This window comes from Typopeltis vanoorti, chromosome 14, assembly GCF_054136105.1.
Source record: "Typopeltis vanoorti isolate ZY-2024b chromosome 14, IOZ_Tvanoo_1.0, whole genome shotgun sequence".
NCBI classification, from domain to species: Eukaryota; Metazoa; Arthropoda; class Arachnida; order Uropygi; family Thelyphonidae; genus Typopeltis; species Typopeltis vanoorti.
This window is the reverse complement of record NC_143562.1, coordinates 99,280,193-99,305,104: the sequence shown is the minus strand read 5'-3', so window position 1 is coordinate 99,305,104 and position 24,912 is coordinate 99,280,193. Positions and strand designations below refer to the sequence as shown.

Genomic DNA, 24,912 nt, shown 5'->3' with positions numbered 1-24,912 from the left:
ATTTCTGACAAAGGTTAGAATCACTGTATTTACCAGTATACGTTGGTTTTCTATATACTGCAAACTGTAGATTCCCATTTGGCTGATATAGAATGAGAAAATCCAGAAAAAGAAGACAATTGTTATCTTTGACTTCCAAGGTAAATTTTATTCTTGGATTTAGTGAATTAATTTTTTCAAGAAATTCCTGAAGATTGGACAAGGGAGAATTCCACACAGCAAAAACATCATCAACTATCTACCAAATCGATGGCTTAGGTGAAAAAATATCCAGAATATATAGTTCAAAATGTTCCATAAAGTAATCAGCTAAAGTTGAGGAAATGGGAGAACCCATGGTTGTTCCCTCTATCTGTTTGTACAATTTGTTCTGGCAGCTGAATCAATGACAAAGTCAAATAATTTTATGGTCAAGAAGAAAGTCAATGCAAATTCAATTGTTAATTCAAGTGCATCTGTCAGAGGGATATTTATAAAGGGCAAGACTGCATCAAAACTTACTAGAAGACCTGTGGGTTGTAAGGTTAATCATGAAATTTTATTCTTAAAATCTATAGAATTTTTCATAAAAGGAGCTTCCTGTAAATGCAGAGAGTAGATAGGTATTTTGAGAGTTTATAAATCAGGCATCCCCCTATGCAGTTTACAATGGGTCTTAATGGCATATTTTCTTTATGTAACTTAGGAAGGCCATACAGCCTAGGAAGAAAAGCATGACAAACTTTTAGCCTTTTTATTGTTTCTTCATTCCAGGAATAAACTTCATGCAAAAGGCTCTTAAGTTTATTGATTTGTGATTGAGCTTGGTCTCTATCAAAGCTTCTGTATGTAGAATGATCTTGAAGTAAAAGATTAAGTTTCCTAAAATAATTATTCTCATTGTGAACTACAATTGCACAACCCTTATTTGCCTTAGTAATAACTGTTTTTATGTTTCAGAGAAGATAAGCTTAAATTCTTTTCTAGAAAGATTGCACAATAAAAATACACTGCTTGAAATTAATTTTACTCGCTAAATTACATGAACAGTTCCAAAGACTTTTATCTATATTATACATGAAGTCCATAATTGGAATGGTTTAGTATTATCCCTTTGATAATATTATGAAATATCAATATTATCTTTTGTATAATACTAATATTTCATCATCAAATAAAAGATGGCCTGAAATATCAATGACAGTTTTGCAGAGTCAATCTGATTATTAATTTGCATATCTTTTTCATTCAATTGAGATTGAAACTTCTATATATGACTTTTGACAGTCAAAGACTATCAGCTGAGTTCAAAGAAATCTTGTAGATGGTATAAAATTCTTCCACAGATAATACCTTAGACAACTTGGTTGTAATGGAATCAATATTACAACTGATAAAAAATACAGGTATCCCTTGCTTAATGCGGCGATCCCAAGAGTTTTGATTAACACGCCTTTAACCATGCAGAGCTCATAGCTAATCTGAGATACATGCAAAATGTTTAATATAAATTTATTTAAGTTAAGGTATATTATCCCATATTGTTTCTTAGCCGAATAAGAAACTCAAAGAGTTTCATGCTGAATATAGAAACTATATAAAGGTCGGTAATTCCAAGCATAAGCAAATACCTGGATAGTGCAGCAACTAACCCTTGAAGGTAGTACAAGCTGAGGCAACTCATAGAAAGGGTGGAGCAAGCTCTGATCACTATTCTTGATATTTACCCATAATGTGAACTTAACTCCTAGGAGCTGTATTATTGTTCAACATTATGAGAGAAGATCACTACCCAGACCGGTATCCCAGGCCAAATAAGAAACTCAAAGAGTTTCATGCCGTTCTGTTTGCTACAAACTTGGTATTAACTAGGTCTACCTACTCACTGATGAGACCTCAAAAAAGATCGAAACTGGTCTGGGTAGTGTTGAACAATAATACAGCTCGTAGGAGTTAAGTTCACATTATCGGTAAATATCAAGAATAGTGATCGGAGCTTGCTCCACCCTTTCTATGAGTTGCCTCAGCTTGCACTACCTTCAAGGGTGAGCTGCTGCACTATCCAGGCATTTGCTTACGCTTGGAATCGCCGAACTTTATATAGTTTCTATATTCAGCATGAAACTCTTTAAGTTTCTTATTCGGCTAAGAAACAATATGGGATAATATCCCTTGACTTAAATATGTTCGTGTCGCCGAATTGAAGCCTCTGGCTCTTCATTATAATTAGTAGTTTAATATAAATATTCTTACAAAATTCAGTGTATAGCTTGGAGGTCATGACTAGCTGTGCATTCATATGTTACGAGTGATATTCCACACTGTTTTTTGCTGTCAGTTTGGTTTAACGCATGTTTTGTAAAAGTTTGTAATATTTGAGAGTAAATTGTATCTGAGAGATACTGTGAACTCTGATGTCAGTATAGTATGGTTTAGTTGTTTTTTTTTATTTTTTGTTCAATCATTTTTAGATTGTAACTGAAAATAAATAAAAGATCATGTATTACTCAAATAGAAAGCCAAAGGCTTATTTATCATACATGTCCTCTAGGAGATGTGCTTTACATTATGGAAAATACTAAGGAAAGTCATCTGGAGCTTATACCGCCTTTATGAGTTACCCATAAGGTTGCTTTTGCTTGCATCTGCTGAAACGTTTAGTTTCGATTGTATATATTCAGCACGAAACTCTTGTAGTTCTACATTCGGCTAGGAAATAATGTTGGATTCAATATCCACTTAATTTTTACCATCATGTATTATCTTTGCAGTGTTTTTTCTTTATGTTTTATTGCTTCTGCCAAGGTCTGGAGAGTAATTTTGCTTGTTATTGGAGAATCTATGCCGATAAGAAAAAATCTAAATGTGCCAACAACTCTTGATAACTTCTTTTGATAAAAAAATCGTAGTAAATAATGTAGATACAAGTATTTATTAAACATTTACTTTGCATTCATTTTTTTATCTTTCCTAAAAGAGTACCATATAAAACGAATTATTAATACATTAATCGATCAAGGAAGAGTTGTAATTTTTACCATTAATTATTATTTGATTAACGTGATTTTGATATACGCGGTAACATCGAGGGATTAATTAACTGCGTTAATCGAGGGATACCTCTAATTATTTTTTTTGTTCTGGGATCTGATTAATAAGTAACAAAAAAACTTGTATGCCTGTAAATATGATGTGCTTGAGGTGAGTAGAAAACTTCTTTAATTTTGCAACAAGTTTGATAGCCATGCTCTCCTGCAGCATTTTAGAAACACTATTCAATTTATACATTTTGCTTTAATTAATAGTTCTTTTCCTAACAAAGATGCCAACTTGGAAATATGTTCTCTGTAAAGTTTTTTTCTTCTAGAAAGAAGAATTTCTGTACAAAGAATGCAGTGAGGCACACATTCACAATCCAAACCTTAACAAAAATGATTGCCTTAAATTTTCTCAATTTTCAGAAGTTATATTAAAACTCACCATTTATGTGTTGAATAAATTGTAATTAATTAATTTTATATTTAAACATTTTATCAATTAATTTATTTTATTGTAACTCATTTTTGGATATTTATTAATACAGATGGAGCTTTTCTTCTGCAGGTGATAGTGTATATAATATAACATGCTTTCAATTGAATTGATATTCACTTTTTTGTGATTGTTTTCCAATAACTGTATTAATAATGGTTATGAAACATAGCCAAAAAGTCTACAAATTAGAAGAATTAAAGTGATGTGTTTCCATTATTAGTTATAATCAAGTTATACCTGTTCTTACCATTACCCTTTTTTTATAACATTTCTTGACTATATACACACACACACACAATATCTACCAATAATTGTCTAGACACCCCGTTATTTTAAGTTATGAACATTCCAGGTTTATTAATAACATAAAAAACAGTGTACAGATAGTAGGAAGTAGTATTTCATCATAGCAGTTGAATACGGGTGGTATGGCAACACGAAATGAACTCAGTGACTATGAGAGAGGTGTCATCGTGGGCAATCATATTGGTGGCATGTCCATACGTGCCATTGCCGCTTAACTGGATCATCCAAAATCAATTGTTGGTGATGTGATCAACAAATGGAGACATTCTGGCATCACTAATGCAGGAAAACACCCAGGGCAGCCACCAAACATAACTAACAGGGACAGGAAGGTGCTAAAATGAGTGGCATACAAAAATTGGCTAAAATCAGCACAGACCATCCATGATGAGTTCCAGAGAACCATGAACCACATGGTGAGCACTACCACTGTACGAAAAGCACTTCATTTACTGGGTTTGCATGGAAGAGCAGCAGCATACAAGGAGAACATCAAAACAATGAACAAGGTGGTTCGTCTGGCCTGGTGCAAAGAGCATGAGAACTGGTCAATTGACCAGTAGAAAACTGTACTCTGAAGTGATGAATCAAGGTTCACCTGTTTTCAGTCATATGCAAGGGTGTGGGTGTGGAGGCAGCCTGCTTAACGCTTGCTATCACAGTGTGCTGTACCCACAGTAAAGTTTGGTGGTGGAGGAGTAATGGTGTGGGGTGCATTTAGTTGGTTTGGAGTGGGACCACTGGTCATTGTCCATGGTTCCATGAAAGCAGCTCAGTACCTTGATATTCTGTATAATCAGGTGCTACCTACATTGTGGAGTTTTTATGAAACAGACCCATATTACTATCAAGACAGCAATGCCCCATGCCACAAAGCTGCAGCTGTTATGGAATGATATGAAGAGATGGGTGCTAAACGACTGCCCTGGTTTTCACAGAATCCTGGCCTCTGACCAGGTGGGACAAATTGGATTGGCGATTGAGGTCAAGAGCAGCATGTCCTCAATTGCTGAAATCAGTGCTACTTTGATGAAGGAATGGAGACAAATTCCACCTGATGTCTGCTGCACATTGGTGGAAAGCCTCCCTCAAAGGATGCAACAGGTGATCAAAGCCAAAGGTGAACGTATCCAAAGGGGGGGGAGGAGTTCTGATAAACACCTAAAACAAAAATGACACTAAAGCAACTGATATAACCACAAGAATGAACATACGAATGAGGATATAAAAACATAAGTTACCTTCATAACTCTGCTACCAGTAGGTTCTTTATTAGTTATATCAGTTGTTTTAATATATATACACACACACAAGGGGGGACAGGGTTCTGGAACATTCTAGTAAACACCTAGAACAAATGATATTAAAGCAACTGATAAAACCACAAGAAAAAACATATCTTAAAACCCTTTAATTCCCATGTGATATTAAATTGTAATAATTTGTTCTTTTTCTTTTAGGATATATAAGAGTTGCTTTAATATAATTTTTGTTCGAGGTGTTTATCACAACTTTTCAGCCCCACCCTGTATATGCGCGCACACATTTTGTGACTCACAGCCACAAAAGGTTGTAAACCTAGAGTACACTAGTACTGTGAGTCAGCTAAAGATTTTCATATTTTATTAATATATTTTTCCACCTTGCATGCTAGGCTCAATGGCCCATCATTGCAAATAATTTGACACCTACTGAGCCTTATTAATGCTCTGATAAGACAGTTAATCTGACCCGAACAGTGTATTTTATGGATATTATTTCTGGGAAAACTCCCAGGTTACATACACAATTGGTGTATTTTATAACCAATTGTGCATGATTTTCTGGCAAGTTGCATCTTTTATAGGATGAAACAACCCTACCACCTTTGTTCATTTTAAGACCTTTGTATGAGACCTTCAGTTTATTTTTTGCATTATCCAGAAAACCTTCACTAGAAACTAAACATGGAACTTTTTTCAAGCCACTTTATGTCATGGCTGCATGCACACTGGATCCAAGACATTTGACAGGCACAGAAATAGGCTGCCTCCTAGTGGAGAGACCGGGTACCTTCAGGTGGCTAAGTTGCACGCTAAACTGTTTACTCTCTTCTGGAATTAGCAGCCATAGTATGGTTTGTTCCATTGCTATTAGTTCAACAAAACAGAATAAGAACCATCTTGCACTTAGGGAGGGACCAGAGAACCACTCCTGTGATTGATCTTCCCTTGACTTGGATAACAATGTCTCTGTTATCCGCCTGTGCAATGCCTACAAAGTAATTTCCACTACCTCCATGAGACCAGCATTAAATTCTAGAATAAATATAAATAAACATCAAAACAGAGACAATGTCTTTGTTCCACTTGCAGTAAAGTCTTGACAATTACAGCAGGCATGCATATACATTGGCCATCAAAACATTCTGTTTCCCCTGTGAACACTTCTATAACTTGGATTAGTGCCGAGGGAGTAGAAAGAAGGGAAAATAATTTCATTGCATAAAGGAGGTTCCAAGACTGCTGTTGCAAATTACCGACCGATCAGCATATCAGGAATTGTTGTTAAGGTTTTGGAGATATTAGTCAAGAGCAAAATAAATGGATAGATGAAAATTGGATACTGTATGGAGGACAGCATGGTTTTGTGAAGGATAGATCATGCCTCAGTAACTTGCTCACGTTTAATAGTACAGTGACAGCTGAACTGGATAAGAGTAATGAATTTACAGTGATACTGCTGAACTTTGCTAAGGCATTCGACAGGATACCATGGAATTCTAATCAGTAAACTGCAGTACACGGGGATGGATATAGGGTTAGTGAGATGGATAGGAGGGTGGTAGATGAAGAGATATCACAGAGTAGTTTATTCAGGAGTGGAGTCCCAAAGAAGGCCTGTTACTAGTGGTGTGCTGCAGGGTTCTGTTCTTGGACCACTGATATTTAATTTGTTCATTAATGATATGGGAAAGGATCTGAGAGGAACTGTTCATTTATTTGCTGATGATGCAAAGTTGGGTAGAGCAATAGTGAATGCACATAATGTCAAAATTTTGCATGATGATTTGGATACTTTGGAGGACTGGGCTAAGGAGAATGGATGTCAATTTAATGTGGCAAATGTAAGGTTATGCATTTTGGGGTGAAGAGATTAGCAGTAATATATCACATTGGTAGAACTGTACTCCAGGAGATTGACGACATAGGGATTTGGGAGTGTTGGTGGATAGGGAGTTGAAGTTTAGGGGGCACATTGCAAAAGTGGCTAAATCAGCTCAACAGATCACTTGGTTACTGAAGAATACTTTGATGAGGAGATAAGCAAGTTATTGTTCCTCTTTATCGAGCCTTGATAAGACCCCATCTTGACTACTGTGCCCAAATCTGGGCCCCTGGTTCTTGATGGAGAGGAGGTAGAGAGGATCCAGAGGCGAGTGATCAAGATGATAGCTGGTCTATTAAATGAACCTTACGAGAACAGGTTGAAGATCTGTGGGTTACAGAAATTGGTTGATAGGCAGAAAAGGGATAATATGATTGAGACATTCAAATTACTGAAGGGTTTTTACAAGATTAATTCAGAGGAAATTTTTCATAACAGGTCTGGTGATGGAAGAACTAGAGGCCATCCATGGAAACTGAGCAATAGTGTAGTTAGCAAGGGTGTTAGAACTAGGTTTTTTATTTGGAGAGTGGTGAATGAGTGGAATAAGCTGCCAGAGTTTGTTTGTTGTGGGTGCTATGACTGTAAATGAGTTCAAAGCAAAGTATGATAGATACTGTGCGAATGTCAAATAGTTGTTCTTGATATGATATTTAGGGCCTCCCTCGATGAGTCTAAGGCCGTAATAATAATAATCTTCCTGTAGCATCCACTTATCAAAACATCTTGGTTCCACTAGGATCATTATTTCAGACACACTGTGTCTGTTCAGAGTGTCAGAGAACCTGACACTCTGAACCTTTAAGAGAACCTTTTAAAATTGTTACTGGTCTTGGCTTTCGCTGCCATGCAAAACATCCCAATGCTGTTAATACTGAATTTTATACTGATTAGAAAAAAATATAATTGACTACTGAAGAGGAACATTCTGCAACTTAGAATGTTGCTACAACATCCAACTATCAAAATATATTCAAAGAGGAACATTATTTGAAAAAAATTTTATCTGCCCAGACTGTCAGTGATACTTTTCCCCACATCAGTCTGAAATTCTTACTAAACATGGAAAGGCATGGTGGAATGATGAAAAGGAATATCATCTTGCCTTCGTGAAGTCTTGTTAGCTACAGAATATAGAGCTCACATCTGCGAGGTTTTGGTGGAGGTTCTGCTTAGGCAGACAATAGCAGCATCGTAAATTACCATCCTACAGAGAACTAGTGATGCAACTGCAGACATCTATGTTAGAAGATTCCACAACAGTAGGAAATGCCCATGTACCTTCTACTCCATCGCTATCATCTCAAGAGAGGAGTAGGACCAGTACAATTTCATCTCTTCTTCAAGTGCATCTTACAAAATCTCAGGATCAGCCTCCTCTACCTTAGTACAGTCACAGGGTTTTAAAGAATATTATTAGACTGTCACTCAATACAGTATCTATTATAGCAAAGTTGAATCATTATTTGGTGACAAAATATTCTAGGGAACATCCTCTTCCTGGTTAGTACATTATCATCTGCATCATCTCTTTGACTTAAGCAAAAGGAGAAAAAAGCATCTTTATGCCCAAATGCAGGAATTATGTAAGAAGAACAGAAGCATTTGTGCTAGAACAATACTGAATGGAGCATCTCTTCCTCCTCCAAGTGAGATGAATAAGGAGTTTGTCTGCCTTTTGAAGAGATGTCTTTTCCACCATTCCATCCTACCTACCTGATTTAGTTCTATTCAAGGTCCAATTCAGAAGCAGAACCTTTCTGTTCATCTTCTTTTGATGAAATAAAGTCTTCGCTTCCAGCTAGTTGACCAGCAGTGGAACCAGGTGTGTTTACTGCTGCAGTTTTGGCAGATTCCTCTGCTGATCTACTTCTGTTTACCAAATGTCTACCATTGTATATTCAATGGTCTAGAACAGTGTTCATTGCAAAGGAAGATGCATCTATTTGCCCCTATTCTCTTACATCTTTCACAAAGTGTGCAGTCATATATTCAGCATGATTTTAGGCACAATGCCTTCATTCCTGTGAATGGCGGTCTTGAGGATATCTTCATTCTTTCCTCTCTTCTTTCTCTGTGAATCCCATTTTGACCTCTCTTTATGACATCCCTAGAGCTCCAAAAGGCCTTTGACAGTGTCTCCCTTCAAGTTATACTTCGAGCTCTGTCTACTGCAGGATGTTCAGAAGCTTCTCTCACTTTCGTATCACAGATTTACTCTGCAAATTTCCTTGCCATCACTCTGGGCTGCAAATTGACATCTATCCCAGCACTTAGGAAGTGTACACCAAGGAAACCCTTCTCTCCTATTTTCTTCTCTTGTGTGATGAGTTTTTTCATTCTCTTCCAAGCCATATTGGCTACTTTCTTAACAAAACCACATTGCTATGGCACTCACTGATGACCTCATACTCACGGCCTCTACTAGAGAAGACTCACAAAAACTCCTCAAACAAGCAGCTAACTACTTTCAAGTTTGAGGCTTAAACATCAATGTATTAAAGTTGAGTGTGCTTCCTCTTGCTGCAAATAGAAACAACAAAATGAATGTTGAGTTATCCCTGCACAGCATAATCTTGCATTCTACTTCAGTTCTGGAGGAGTGGAGATACATTGGCATTCTCTTCTCTCTGACAGGTAGTTCCTCTTTCCCATCCAAACTAGTATCTTTTCTCTTATATCACTATATTATATTATCCTTTATGACTTTCTGATTTAAACAGAATCACAAATGCTTTCTGAAAGTCGACAAAACAGGTATAAACATTTTTATTTTTATGTAGAGCTTTCCCCACAATCTTAGCATCAGTATTTGGTGCACAGTACATCTCTTCTAAATCCTTCCTGCATGTCTTCCAGATTTTTCTTCCATTAGTTTCCTTATTTTTTCGGTTAATATTATCATAAGTGCTTTTCCCACATGATTCATTAGAACTACTGTTCTGTAATTTCAGCAGTCCATTTTACTTCCTTTTTTGTGAGTTTGTATTGATGTTGTACCTTCCTCCCATGCTATGTTATATAATTGGTATAGTTTGTCTATTATCACCTGACCAGCCATGTTTCAACATCTGTCCAGTGATTTCATAGTTTTTCAGATGCTTTACTACCTTTACAACAACCTCATCTCTCAGTATATCTGTTTCTTCACCTGTGCTTGGTAGTGATATTTCCCTCAATTTATCAATTAACTTCTTCTAGACCTCAACATCTCCATGTGTCTTATACAACTCTGAATAGTATCAATATATTGTCCATCTCTCTCTCCTATTTCTTCTGTGTTACTTTCATTATTTATGGCTTTCTGCTTTGGATTCCATTTCTTGATGTTTCTGATCTTATATACCTAGTCTAGCCATAAATACTGTTACAACTTCACAGCACATAAACCTTTAATCAGTATATCATTTACAGTTTTTAGCATATACAAACCACATGTATAACATGCACATAGCAGCACTCAATGTTCGAAATGTCCTCCCCTTTTGCCTTTATACAGCGAAATCTGTGAGACCACATATTGATGGCAGCATGCACAACATCCAATGGAAACACTGTTACTGCTCATTTCAAATCCACCTTCAGGCTGGTGATGCTGGGATGTCATTTCTTGCAAGCTACTCTCTCTCAAGATCCAGCCACAATTTGAAGCCTAATGGATTCAGATCGGGACTTCCAAATGACCAATCAGATGGTGATATGTCATCATCATCATCATCATCAAATTCCTGCCATGTACCCTCACAAGGGGTGTACAGGATATGATAGTACTACATGAAAAAAAAAAATTACATCATTATTAATTTCCCATCTACAATTTTCCTCCAAATCAGCCTGTTACTTGTCATCACTCCAACATTATCAGATCTTATATTTCTATCGTCTAAGGCACTTTGTACCGTATCAATCCACCTATATCTTGGTCTTCCTCTGGGTCGTTTTGCTGCCAACCTGGCAGAGAACACTTGTTTTGCTAATCTTTCCTCGCCCATTCTGTTTAAGTGACCATACCACCTGAGATTAGCTCTGCTAACGCATTCCTGGATGCTGACAATGCCAAGTTCTTTCCTAATATCCTCGTTTTTAATATGATACTGCCATTGATGCCATCTGTTCATGCCTATAATCTTTCTCAGGACTCTCATATCTGTGGTCTCTAGTCTTTGGTCAAGGTCATGTGGCTGGACATATTCACCTCCAACCACTGTAGGGGCTGAGTCCTGTTAGAACGTCCACCTGCCTATCATGAAACAAGGTGTTGTTCAGTGACCATACTGCAGGTTCTAGCACAGTGTCTTGATACACTTTGGCAAAGGTTTTGATCCCTTTCTTGTAGAAAGGCAACTTGAATATCCTCTGATAGCCCCCACTCCAGCATCACTAAACCATCACTGACATGAGATGACCTTTTAGAATTCTGGGTGCTATGGCATGTGCTGTGCAACAATCTGGGACACATATCTGATCGTTTTGGCAGTTAAATGACCCTTCAATGGTGAAAATCTTCTCATCTGTGAAAAGGATATATCTATCTGTTGGTCACGTACTACTGGAGAAGTGCATTTGATTTTATCACCCTCTGCTGCATGAGATGTTGTGGTGTTAGGAGGTGTCCAGTAGAATGATGACAAGTTATCATTCACAGGTAATCAGTTAGTACAAGTGACATGGTTCTCTGCGAAACATTCATCTTTCACAACATCACTTTCTGGTTTTCTCACAGGATTATTGTATCTGACCACCTCTGGTGGCCAGATAGATTGATTTGTATTGTATCTGGTGTTAGTGCACTGTGTGCAGCCAACACAGTGCACTAACAGAACCATGCAATTCTGTGGGCAGCACACAGGTATGCTGAAGTTGTAACAGTGTTTACGGCAAGACTGTACTTCTCTTGTTTTGTATTCACCAAAGTATTTATTGATATCCTTGCATTGTTCTTCTAACCATTTTGATTTGTCTCTTGTAACTGCCTTCTTCACTTAATTGCATTCTGCTCTCTACTGTTTTTCCACTTCCACAGAGATCTCTCTACTAATCTTTAAAGCTCTTTTTTCTTGAATTATCTTTAATGTCTCCTGTGAGATCCACCTCTTCTTTGACTTTTCTGTCTCTGGGACTTTTTGTTCCACTGCTTTCTTGACTGCAGATACCACTTGTTTCTATCCTCCAGTTCTTTTCCCATAATGGATTTCAGTTCAGTTCATTGTTGAGCACTCTCCTATATACTTTTCCTGAATTTCCTCATTCAGTGGTCTTCATATCTTTCTAATTCTAAAAATTGAATTTCAACTTGATATTGGCAATCATTAAGCTATGATCCATGGCTCCCCTTGAAACATTCAACACTGCTGAACTGATGTAGCCCATTTCTTGTTTACGAGTATCATGTCTAGCATGTTTTTAGTTCTTCCAGATGGTGACTGCCATGTCCACTTCCCGCAGTCTTTTTGCTCGAGATGTGTATTACAAATTACCATGTTATGCTTAAAAACAAATTCAAGCATTCTTTCTCCATATCCATATTTTCCCATTCTTCATTGCCCTTTCCAATCTCCTCCAATAATTAGTACATCTTTCTTTGGTACTGATTTCAAGAAGTCGCTAGAGAATAATTGTATTTCTTCTTCAGTATTTTCTAAAGTAGATAAATAGACCTGAATTGCTCTGATGTTAAATGGCCTTAATGTAAATCTTGCCATCATTATGTATGGTTTGTATCTTAATAATGCTTTTCTTCCTCATTTACTTACAAGAACTCCAACTCCTGCCTCATGTTTTATACTATTTCCATGCCAGATGATTCTTCTACCGCTCATCTCCCCATACTCCATCCAGCACATTTCTGCTAATCGCAGGATGTCACACTGGTATCACTCCATCTCCTTGCAAAGTCAGTCTAGCTTTTCCAGAGCCAATAAAGTATGAAAATTCTATGTTCCAACTGAAGCTTGTCTCTTGCTGGTTTTAATTTTATTGAACTTATTTCACTAACTGGTTTTAATTTTATTGAACTTATTTCACTAGCTAACTTATCGACCCAATCCTGATCACTCAGATGGGTATGCGAACCTTGTTTTTCTGAGCCGGCATGTTCTACTTTTCCTTTGCGCTTCCATAGTGCACCAGATTTCAAATCATATCGAAACTCATCTGACCAACCCTAATGGTTTGTTCAGCCATGCCTAACATGAGGAACAGATGCAGTTTGCAGCTGCCCACTATGGATCTGACACTGCTGTTGCCTGTTGGTTTATGAGAAGTTTGAAAAATTACCAATTGTTTATTTATTTTGATATTTTTTTCCATAATTAAGTTATTCAGAATCTCAAAATGACTATGAATGACAATCATGGAATGAATCATAATAGATCAAAAGCACAGTCATGTGTTATTATCAATATATATCTCAATTGAGCCAGAGTTATGCATGTGTTAAAATTCAGAAACAAGAATGATGGTCAACACACATACAACCTGACAGCAATGCTCATCCTGAGATTACCTAGAATACTGTGGAGTGTGGGGGATATATTCTTTGTTCTTTATTTTTGTGCATGCAATCTTGTCAACTTGTATTCTTAAAATAGTGCCTCCGTTCCAAGTGGCTTAACTTTTGATTGCAAACAAAAAGAACAACTCATGAAACTAAACTATAAATTAACCTTGCACACAAATTCATATCTCAGAATATTATAAATACATTTTAACAACCAAATTAAACCATTAACTATCAACTCATTAAGAGACTGAGTCTGCAAATGTATTTATAATCATATGAAAAAAAAATCTTCAATTTACAAAAAAAGATACATAAATACATACATACAATCAGTATAACTTAACAATGCAAGTAGAAATATATTCAAATCACAACTTTAAAGTGCATGAGAAAAACACTATCTGCATAAATCTTTCAATAACATAATTAACAATTATTATCCTTTATGATAAAACTCCTGGAACCTTAGTCTCTTGCTTCCTACAGAACTAATTTTTTCTTGAATTCATAGAGGAGAAAAACTAACAAAAACTGCTCTCTACATGACAGCAACATAATTCAGTCAAATTCTTCCTTCATCCTAAAATAAAGAACATAGTACATCTTATCTTCATCCAAGATACTTCAATAACTTGATTCACTTGCTATATGAAAATGACAGCAAGCTCCACTTAATAAATTACTCAAACCATATCAACAATTTAAACATTTCAGAATAATTCACATCCTATATGAAAGTATCAACATTCTTCATTCAAGCAATAACTAAAAACATATCAATAGTGTCAAATCACTTTTCAGACTGAGAATCCTACATAAGGATGAAGAGATATTGGAAAGTGTCTAGAGATGATTGATTAATATGGTTTCTTGTCTCTGGAATACTGAGTATGAAGAAAGATTGTGTGGAAATGCAATATGCAGAGTTTAATGGGTAGGAGGAGGAGAGGAGGCAAGATTCAGACATAAGTTGATAAGATGTTATTGCCAGATTAATGTGGATGAGGTTTTTCACAGAATAGAGAAAAACGGGGGGGATAACAAGTGGTCATCACTGGAAGTTGTATGTGATCAGAAGGGACAGTTTTTTTTGCACATAGAGCAACATGCAGCTAGAACATACTAAGAGTGTGGGGATGGTGAATGCATTTAAAGATGGTATGATAGTGGGACCTCCAATGATGAGTATTTTGACCAAATGGAAATCTGATGATGATAATACTATACTGAAAGTTCAGGTAAGCTTGAACATATCAATAATGAAAACTAATGAGCCATATGCATATGTCACATGTCGAAAATGAGTTTATTATTTGTTCATTATGTATTTTATTAACAAAACGATTTTTTGATTAGTAAGCCACAACCGACTACCATCAACCAAACTACCATTAAACCTCTGATAATGATTGACTAATTTTGGTTTCTAGAATGCTGAGTATGAAGAAAGATTGAGGAAATGTAATTCGCAGAGTTTAGTAGATAGGAGAATGAGCAGAAGAGACAAGATTAAGACATAAGTTGGTAAGGGTAACATTATTATCAAATTAATGTGGAAGAGGTTTTTTTTACATAAGAGCAGAAAATGGGGGAGTTCAAGATTACCTGTATTTTGTATATTTATACAGAAAAAATATTAAAAAAAAAATAATACAGCTTATAAGAAATTCATCTACTGGAGTTAGCTGGTTGCTAGATATTGTATTGGAAGATGTGGTACAGGATACAGAAGAAGAAGAAGTCATTGGTTAACTTTCCTCCTAATCCACAAAAGATTTAACCCTATTGTGTATTTGGTAGTATAAATGGACTAAATTTAGATAATCTGGCAATCTTGCTCTATAACTAAATATGGTACTTTATCGAGCCATTTCAGGATAGTAAAAATCATTCACCAATTAGCAACCTGCCACTTTCTTATCTTGGGTAGGTTGGTCCAGATTTCCAATTTTTTGACTTCCAGTACTCCAACCACTGATGTAGATCCCATCTTGACATCCCTCACATAAATCTAAGTTCCCTAACATTCAGGCTTCTCACAACCGACACCCTGCATTCAGGCCATCTACATTAGGCTGTTATACAGCTCCATATTCTTCTCTGACTACTAATGTTTTTCTCAAGCCAGTTTGTGCACAAAATGAAAAAATGAGTTATCCACATATGTAAAAGAACGAATAATATGAGCAACAATAATCAAACTCAAGTCTTTTTCTAACCAAAACACATGCTACATCATACATTTGCGTAAAAATTATTTACAAAATCAAAAATATTATCAACTCAAACATTGAACACATTAAAGTTTTTGACAACAGTACTTACTCTTTCAGAAATCTTTGACTGAATATCTGGACTTAGCATAATACACATGAGCAAAGTTCCCAAGAAAAGAAAGAAGGTATACATCAAACGGGTAGATGTCGATTCATTTATTGAAGGACAGAAATGACAGCAGAGACGGCATGCTTTACAACCACAGCAACATGCAATCTATAATCATATAAGAATTAACAACTCAGGAAAAAAAAAAAACTTAATAATAGAATAAAATTTAAAATATGTAGTTATTTCTGACTTCATATTATTAAACTATAGTATGAACCATAAGACATGTTGTAAACAACATGGTTTTATGGTTGTTACCACACACTTTGATAAAAGGATGAAGCTACATGCAATCATCAGGAGATGCTGAATGATACTACACTAATTAAAAATATAGATATCAACTCAAGTAATTATAGCTACCTACCAGCTGAAATAGTGACTGCTCACTTATTATCATAAAATGTAAAGTAAAACTTAAAATTATATATAGAACAAAAACGACGGAATGTTGAATTGAACTATTGAAGACCTCGAATAAAACAGACTGAATGTTTTAGTGTTCATCCAAGCAGAGATGAGAATGACTTGATAGTCATTAAGGATATAATTAAAAGATCAGCAAAGTATTAGGATATACAAGATTACAATTGCGAAATGGATTACAAATGAAATATTGAATTTAACAGAACAAAAGAAAGCAAGGAAAAGAAAAGTATAGAAGAAAACTGCAAAAACAGACAGAAAAAAAAATATACAGTCGATTCTGCTTAAATGGGACACGTTGGGACTAATCCATTTTGGCCCAATTAAGCAGCTGCCTCAATTAAATGAACTAATAATAAATTCTAAAATAAAATATGTAATATGCAGGTAAATGAATAAGTAGGTAAAAATAATAATAATTAGGTGTCTATTTTAATGGTTTATTAAACCAAAATACAGAAAATATTTGTACTATAAATTGTACAGAAAAATTAATGCATACATGATAACTTTTACAATTTCAAATTTTAATTCTGCAAAAATGCATCAAGTGTAGTCTGTCTTTTGCTTTTGAAATTTTGCAGTTCTACAAAATCAGCATAGATATTCAGTGCGGATATAGGGCTTCCTTCATTACCTTCCTGCATAAAATAACGCTGTAACCCAACTATAAATTTTTTGGCCTCACGATTAGTTACAAGCACAGGTGGATCACCATCCTCATCATCGCATTCTTCGTCAAATTTTTGACATTTGGATTTCATGACTTCAACAATTGCATCTTCAAAGTTTTCATTTTCATCATAACATAGTAAATTATCATCTATTGTTGAAAATTCTTCATTATTCATGATAGGAGCTTGCAGTAAGTCTTCATTTTCATCAATTTCAAGAACCTTCAAAGGTTTTAAACCACAAACAGCAAAGCAGTTTTGTATTGTGCTGCTTTTTATAGCTCGCCAACTGTCAGAGACAAACTATATTGCTTGCAAAATAAAAATTTTTGCACTGATCTCTCTGGCTGCTGATGAACTTGTTAATAGGTTTTCATCAATGGATTCCAGTATGTAATTAACCAATTTTCCTCGATATAACGTCTTTAAATTTTTTATTATCCCCATGTCCACTGGCTGCACTAAGGATGTTGTATTAGGAGGAAGAAATTCCAGCCTTATATTTTTTAGATTATCTAAATGAGGATGTGCAGCACAATTATCGAGAAGCAACAAAATTTTCCTCTGCTTATGTTGTAATTCTACATCCCAACTCGTAAGCCAATTCCGAAAAATTTCAGAAGTCATCCACGCATTACTATTGGCATGGCACTCTACTGGTAAATTCTCTATTCTTAACTCCTTAAAGTATCGAGGCTTCGCATTTTTTACTACGATTAGTAGTTTTCGTTTGTCCATACCAGACATATTTGCACAGCATAACACAGTAATGCGGTCCATTGCCCTTTTTTAGACTGCAATGTGCTTATAAGGGAGCCATCTGGCATAGTACGATAATAGAGGCCGGTTTCATCAGCGTTGTAAATATCATCTGAACAGAAATTCTTTAAAAAAGTAAGGATTTTAGTATTTTGCCATTGTTCAGCGCTTACATTGTCAGCACTGCCCTTTTCGCCGTATGCTTTTTTAAATTTGATATTGTGACTCGCTTTCCATCGAGAACAATCAATCAGCAGTTGCTTTAAAATCGTTGTGGTCCAGCTTTTTAGCTATCTCCTCTGACTTCACCTTCAACACTGGGTCGCTGATATTCACGCCTCGCCTGCTAACTATAGAAAACCATTGATCTAATGCTTCTTCGACTTCTGGATCCTTTCCATCACACTTTCTTTTGGATGTTCCTGGAATTTCTTTCTGTGATGACCACTCCTCACACAGTTGATTTTCTTGTTGTAGGAGATGCGCTATGGTAGATTTTGGTACACCAGTTATATCAGCAAGTCTACGATGGCTTGTATTCATCATGTATTTGTATTATGGGATACAGAAACAACTGATGTGATGACAGTCTCTATATACAAGTAAACTAGTGAAGATACTTTTCAAGCAAATTGTTTGTTTACACTTGGATAAAGGATTAAAACAAAAATATAACAATCTGTGACCCAATGTAAAAACTTCTTACAACTATCTCTGATCTGGAATTTTTAATATGGTGATACACCATTTTACTACTTTTATTATATATAGAAAATATGACTTCTGCATTGATTTAATCTTAGTATCTTCCTGAGTCTAGCTCCCACTGACGAAACCTCAATAGATATCAAAACAGGTTGGGTAGTGGCCCTTCCCATAATGCTTTGGCATTATAGAAAAGACAGTTACTGAGGTAACTGCTGTGAAGTCAACCACCCCTAGTCGTGAAAATACTTGGAGTGCAAACTGTTTGCTTACATTTGTGTAAAGGATTAAAACAAGAATATCATTCCTTCTCAAGTATAATTAATATAAAAGTGAGAGCATAACTTGTGAAAATGACATTGTAGAACTATTTAATGGTCACTATCAGGCTATTTCAGTCTAGAACAGGTCTGATCCTTACAAGGAATGGTTTGAGGAATAACAAATGAATGAAAACGATCTATCTAGAATATTATGTACTGTGAATCTAAAAGTCACTTGGCCTAGAAAAATCTTGACTAGTCACAGACTCTTTGCCACATTTTAAGTAAACAATCTAAAAAATGCTGGAGCCATTGACCTGGCTGTTTAATGAAGGTCTTGAAACTGGCCAGCTCTCTAGGGAATGGAAAGAGGTCAAAAATATGGTGGTAAAATAAGAACATGAAATTGTAGACCAGTCTCATTTTTTCAATGACATTTAAGATTTTGGAAAAACAGGTAAGGACTCATATGGATGAAGCTGGAATTCTTTATACAGGTCAGTAGAGAGTTGCTAAATGGCAGATCATTATAGTAATAAATAGTCACAGTTTAAAATAAAATTACAAGAGTGGATTGAGAGGAATGCAGATATGGAAATATTTCATAGAAAGATTTTTCATTTGGTTCTTCTTCTTTGTGTGCCATCTCCTATCGGAGGTCGACAATCACCTTAGCAAATTTTGAGTGATCCTCAGTCACTCTGAGTTCATGCCGGTCCACTGTCTGATGTCTGCCAGCCAAGATTATCTTCATCTTCCTTGTCCTCTTCTTCCATTTATCTTCTCTTTTATAATCAATTGAAGTATCTTATATTTTTCATTATGAAGTAGGTGACCAAGATATGCAGTTTTCCTTCTTTTTATGGTATCTAAAAGTTCACGTGATTTCCCCATTCGTTCCAGTACTTCCTGATTAAATGTTTTTGCTGTCCATGGGATTTTTAACATTCGTCTGTATAACCACATCTCAAAGGCTTCAAGTCTTTTTATTGATGTCATCTTCAAGGTCCAAGTTTCTGCACCGTACAGCAGTACAGACCATATATAGCATTTAACCATGCGTACTCTAAGCTCTAAATTTAAACTGCAGTTACACAGTGTTGATTTCATCAAGAGAAAATTTTTTCTTGCCATTTTAATTCTAACTTTTATTTCCATTTCTGGGTTGCAATCTTCATTTAACCAGCATCCGAGATATTTAAACATTGCCACTCTTTCTATTTGTTTTTCATTTAAAGAAAGTGCTGAATTAAGAATTGGTTTCTTGTATATGACCATAAATTTAGTTTTGGTGATATTTATTTTTAATCCCATTTTTTCACTCTCTTCATTCACTAGTTCCAGAAGATTTTGAAGATCCTGAATATTGTCAGCCAGGAGAGCTGTATCATCAGCATATCGGATGTTACTGATGATTTCACCATTTACATTAATCCCTTCCTTTTAAGACTTTTTGAAAAATGCTTCTGAGTATATGTTAAAAAGAAGAGGGTGACAGCACACATCCTTGCCTTACTCCTCGTGTGATGTTAATAGAGTCTGTAATAATGTCATCAACTTGAACAGATGCCTTTTGGTTCCAATATAAGTTTTCAGTGATCCTGATCACTTTACCATCTAATCCAATTATTTTTAATAGTGCAATCATTTTACATGTTGGACTTTGTCAAATGCTTTCTCAAAGCCGATGAATCAAATGAATATTTCCTTGTTTTGGTCAATACATTTTTGGAATAAAATTTGAGAACAGAAAAAAGCCTCTCTTGTTCCCAAACCATTTCTAAAGCTGAATTGGGTATCACTGATGGTGTCTTCACATTTTCTGTAAATTCTTTTTTCAATTATTTTCAGAAACATTTTGAGAAAGTGACTTATTAGGCTGATCATTCTATAATCATTACAAGTTTTCGCATTTGCTTGTTTAGGTAGCATGATGAAGGTTGACGGTAACCAGTCTTCAGGGATTATGCCTGTATTGTAGATCTTATTAAATAGCTTTACTAATATATTAATAATAATGAAGATATGGCAATATTTCATAGAAAGATTTTTCATTTGGTTACAAAGTAAATTATACTTGCCAAGAAGTTATATCCTTGTTCAACTCTTCACCCAAGTATAAGTAAACAGTGTTTGGGTATGAAGTACAGGTATCCCTTGCTTAACGCGGGATTTGATTAATACGGCGAAATTAATTGTGACAATCCCTTAATATACACGTTTTAAGAGTTTTAATTAACGTGCCTTAAAATTTACCAAGATTCCACCAAATACGACATCATTGCTACAGCCCGTGGACATGGGCACCACTGCAACTTTCAAAGCCTATTTTCTTAAAATGACATTCTCAAAGGCAGTAGAAACAACAACAGGAGAAAATGCCATTACACTCCAAGAATTTTGGGAAAATTTTAACATTAAACACGCATTTGAAAACATTCATGACTCATGGGAGCAAGTGTCTTCCAGTTGCATGAGAGCTGTTTGGAAAAACCTTTTGCCGGAATGCGCTAATGACTTAGGTGGTTTTCAAAATCCTGTGAACAACATGGTTGAAGAAATTGTTGCAATTGGTGAAGACCTTGTTTTTGATGGTGTTGATGCAGAAGATGTTAAGGAATTACTGGATTTAAATTCAAAAGATTTCAGCGACAACGATCTTCTTGAAATTGAACAACAATGCGCATATAAAGACAACGAACAAATGGAATGTGAAAATGAGGTTCCAAAGGAGATAACAATAAAAGAACTGGATGGAATATTTTGCAGTTTAGAATCGCTTAAGCAGCAAGTAATGGATATGGATCCAGATGTTAATCGAAGAACGCATGTTTGTTGAGATCATTTTGCTTGTTACCGTAGAATTTATGCTGACAGGAAAAAACTAAAACTGTTCAAACGACTCTTGATAACTTTTTTTTGATAAAAAATTGCAGTAACTAATGTAGATACAAACATTTATCAAACACTTATTTTGCATTCATTGTTTATCTTTCCTAAAACAGTACCATATAAAATGGATTATTAATACAGTAATCGATCATGGACGAATTGTAACTATTACCACTGATTATTATATTTGATTAACACAATTTTTATATATGTGGTAACATCCAGGGATTAATTAATCACGTTAATCAAGGGTTACCTGAACATTCATAACTTGTCATGAATAATGCTAATGCTAAGTGATCCCTCACATAATGCTAAGCATTAAGTAAGGATCACTATCCAGACCAGTTTTGACCTTTATTGAGGTCTAATCAGTGGGAGCAAAACCCAAGAGAGTATTTTAATGAGGTGATACACCTTTTTTACTACTTTTCTTCTTCTCTGGTGCATCAATCCGAAGATTTGTTAGTTATAGCATCATGTTATAAAATCCTGTCTTGTGACCTCCTTTTTTATCTCTTCCTAACTCTTGGCACTGGTCTGCCTCGCAGCCTCTTTCCTTCTACAGTCCTCTCCATTATTTCTCTAATCAGTCCCTCATGCCTCAGATGGTGTCCAATTAGGCTTTTTCTTCTCTTATTGTTGTGGTTTACTAGTGACTGCTCTTCACAAACTATATTTAGAACTTCATTACTTTTTCTTTCTGTCCAACTAATTTTTATCATCTTTCTCTATCACCCAAGTTCAAATGCCTTTTACTACTTGTATATGGGAAATGAGCCTCCATAGTTCAGTCAGTATAGAAGCCCTTTGGTCGGAAAGACCTGGGTTCGATTCCCGTTGGTGACGTGAGAAATCTTTATCTGGTCCCTTTTGACGAAAAATGAATTAGAAGGTTTCATATAGAGGTGTGTGTGTGTTGGGGGGGGGGGGGGGGGGTTCACTCAGAAACTCAGGTTTTTTGTCCCCCAGAACAGACAAACCGGCCCTATGAACACACACATGGATTACAATAATGAATGCATCAGCCATATGCTGGTCCCGAGCCCAGATAAAATTGGGGGTTGGGGAAAGCAATGGTGAACTATCGTGTAAAAAATCTCACCAAGAATACTTTGTGGACAATGCCTAAAAAGTCACCTAGTGTCAGAAAAAACTGAAATGGAAAAACCAACACCACCACATGAGAAATACGACTTTTGCATTAATTCAACTTCGTATCTTTTTCTGGATATTGATAAACTAGATATGGAGTTGAAAACACTAGCCATGGATCCAATGGGAAAACACCAAACTATTACACTGATCAATGTATAAACATGAACAATTATTCAAAGAAAGTACTAAAGTCATACTTCTGTGAGATAAACAGAAGGCTGGTGATGATAACATGTAGACATCTTTGCCTTTATAAATTTCAGGGTCTAACTTAGATAATTTTTTTTTTTTTGGAGAAAAATTAAAATTAAAGGTTTTAATTTTAATTTTAATAAAGAGTGAAAAATTAAAATCTCTGCAACAGATTTGCATACTTATTTAACCTGATTTTCTTTCACTACACATTTCTACATGACATCTTCCACACACATTTTCATACTTCTATGGACCACCACAAGTTTGGTAGTAGATCACCATATCTGGGCCAATTGATCAAATGTACCTATCACTAATAGTTCATTTTTTGCTTTCAAACAAGCTACTTGAGTACACCTTTTTTAACCTGTTCAAAGTTGCTTATTAATTTCACCATATAGTGTGAGCACTATTTCTTTTTCAAAACAATTATCACAATGGTTTCAGTGTCATTTTCAAAAAAACTTTCATGATGATAAAAGCCTACAATCCACACTTTCAGCATTCCTAGTAAAAATAGTTATGTAAGGATGAAAGATAAAAGGAAGCTTAAACATTACGGCTAAATTTCAGAAGATTATTTTTTTGGACCATCAGTATGGATTATTATATTATCATACCTCCATGAAGTCAAAAGATTCATCGTGGGAGGTTTACACTTTCATGCAAAATGACCAAACCATGCTTTATGCCCAATGACAATTTTTGCACTTGCCACAATTTCAGGCAATTCATTCCACCTGCCAGTTTTTTTACCCTCATTTCCTGTACTCTATGAAAAATCTACTGCACATTACGGATAACTGATTAAAGCTCATAAAACAAATCACTGTCTGTAAAACTGAATAATTCAAAAAATCTTCCACCTCTTCACGATATAAATCATATTTACACACATCCCATCCTTCTTTAATTAGGATTTTTTTTTTTTATTTTTTTTTTACTGGCAGTCTTGAGCTATGAACTGAAACTCCTGCTGTCCTCCATTAATGGAATTTTTCTAATAATTTTGGAAAATTAAGCTAAAAAAAAAAAAAGTTTCAAAACCAAAGACCTGAAGATCGTGGTGGGCAGGATACTACTTTCAGAATGTGTCTACTACGTATGTCATATAATTAAAAGCATAATTTTTGTGAGATGCTGGGAAAATATCCCAGCATCTCACAAAAATTATGCTTTTAATTATATGACATATATAGTAGACACATTCTGAAAATAATACCTTTGTTGTAATAGCTTCCTGTCCAAAAGAGATATGAGTGAAATAAAAAAAAAATCTCAAGACTATTTTTATAGAGCACTTCTTGATGTAATTTCCCAATCTTTCAATGCCCTTTCTCTGCTACATAACAAGTTTTTCAAACTAATGAAACTTTTTAAGTTTTTTTTTTAAATTCCTCATCTCTACTTTAACCTGTTTTTCATTTTCAATAGAAATCCTAAAGAAATGTCTTTGATTTAACAAATAACCAGAAGCTCAATGGAGCTAAGTCCAGACTGCAAACAGGAGACTATAACTTTAAATCTAATCTTCTTGATAACTGTGGAAGTAAAAGTGAACAAAGTTAGGAACGTCCTCCTTGGTTGGGAAAACATTCAGAAATGGTGCATGATAATAAACAAGACTTCAAACCATATAAACTATTCCACTGATATAGCTCTTTTAATTGGTGAGCTCACAATGGAAGCATTACTTCTGGGAGCCTCTCGTTCATTATAAGACCAAGTTTGAAACAGCTGATGGAATATTGCGGGCTTAAATAAGTTTCTCATTTCTTTCCTTCATCTACATAAAAAACGAAAATGACCTTATATCATCAAAATAACAAGTTGGTATACATCTATTCGTATCTCAGTGTTAACTGAAGTTAACCAAACTACTACTTTTTAATATCGCTTAAGGAATTTTTCATACAACACACTTTTTTTTTTATTTTGCTGGAGCAACATGAAAGATTTTTGGCTTATGGTTCTGAAACAACTA

The 24,912-nt window shown here is 35.3% G+C and overlaps 1 protein-coding gene across 2 annotated transcripts in view; it reads right to left on the bottom strand.

Moving 5' to 3' along the window:
• Positions 1-24,912, bottom strand: part of LOC150099802 (serine incorporator 5-like) — a 293,435-nt gene that overhangs the window by 268,290 nt on the left and 233 nt on the right. For both annotated transcript variants that reach the window (XM_090404186.1, XM_090404185.1), the window contains exon 2: positions 15,794-15,961. In XM_090404186.1, the coding sequence (XP_090260312.1) occupies positions 15,794-15,961 (168 nt within the window). The remainder of the gene's footprint in view (positions 1-15,793; positions 15,962-24,912) is intronic.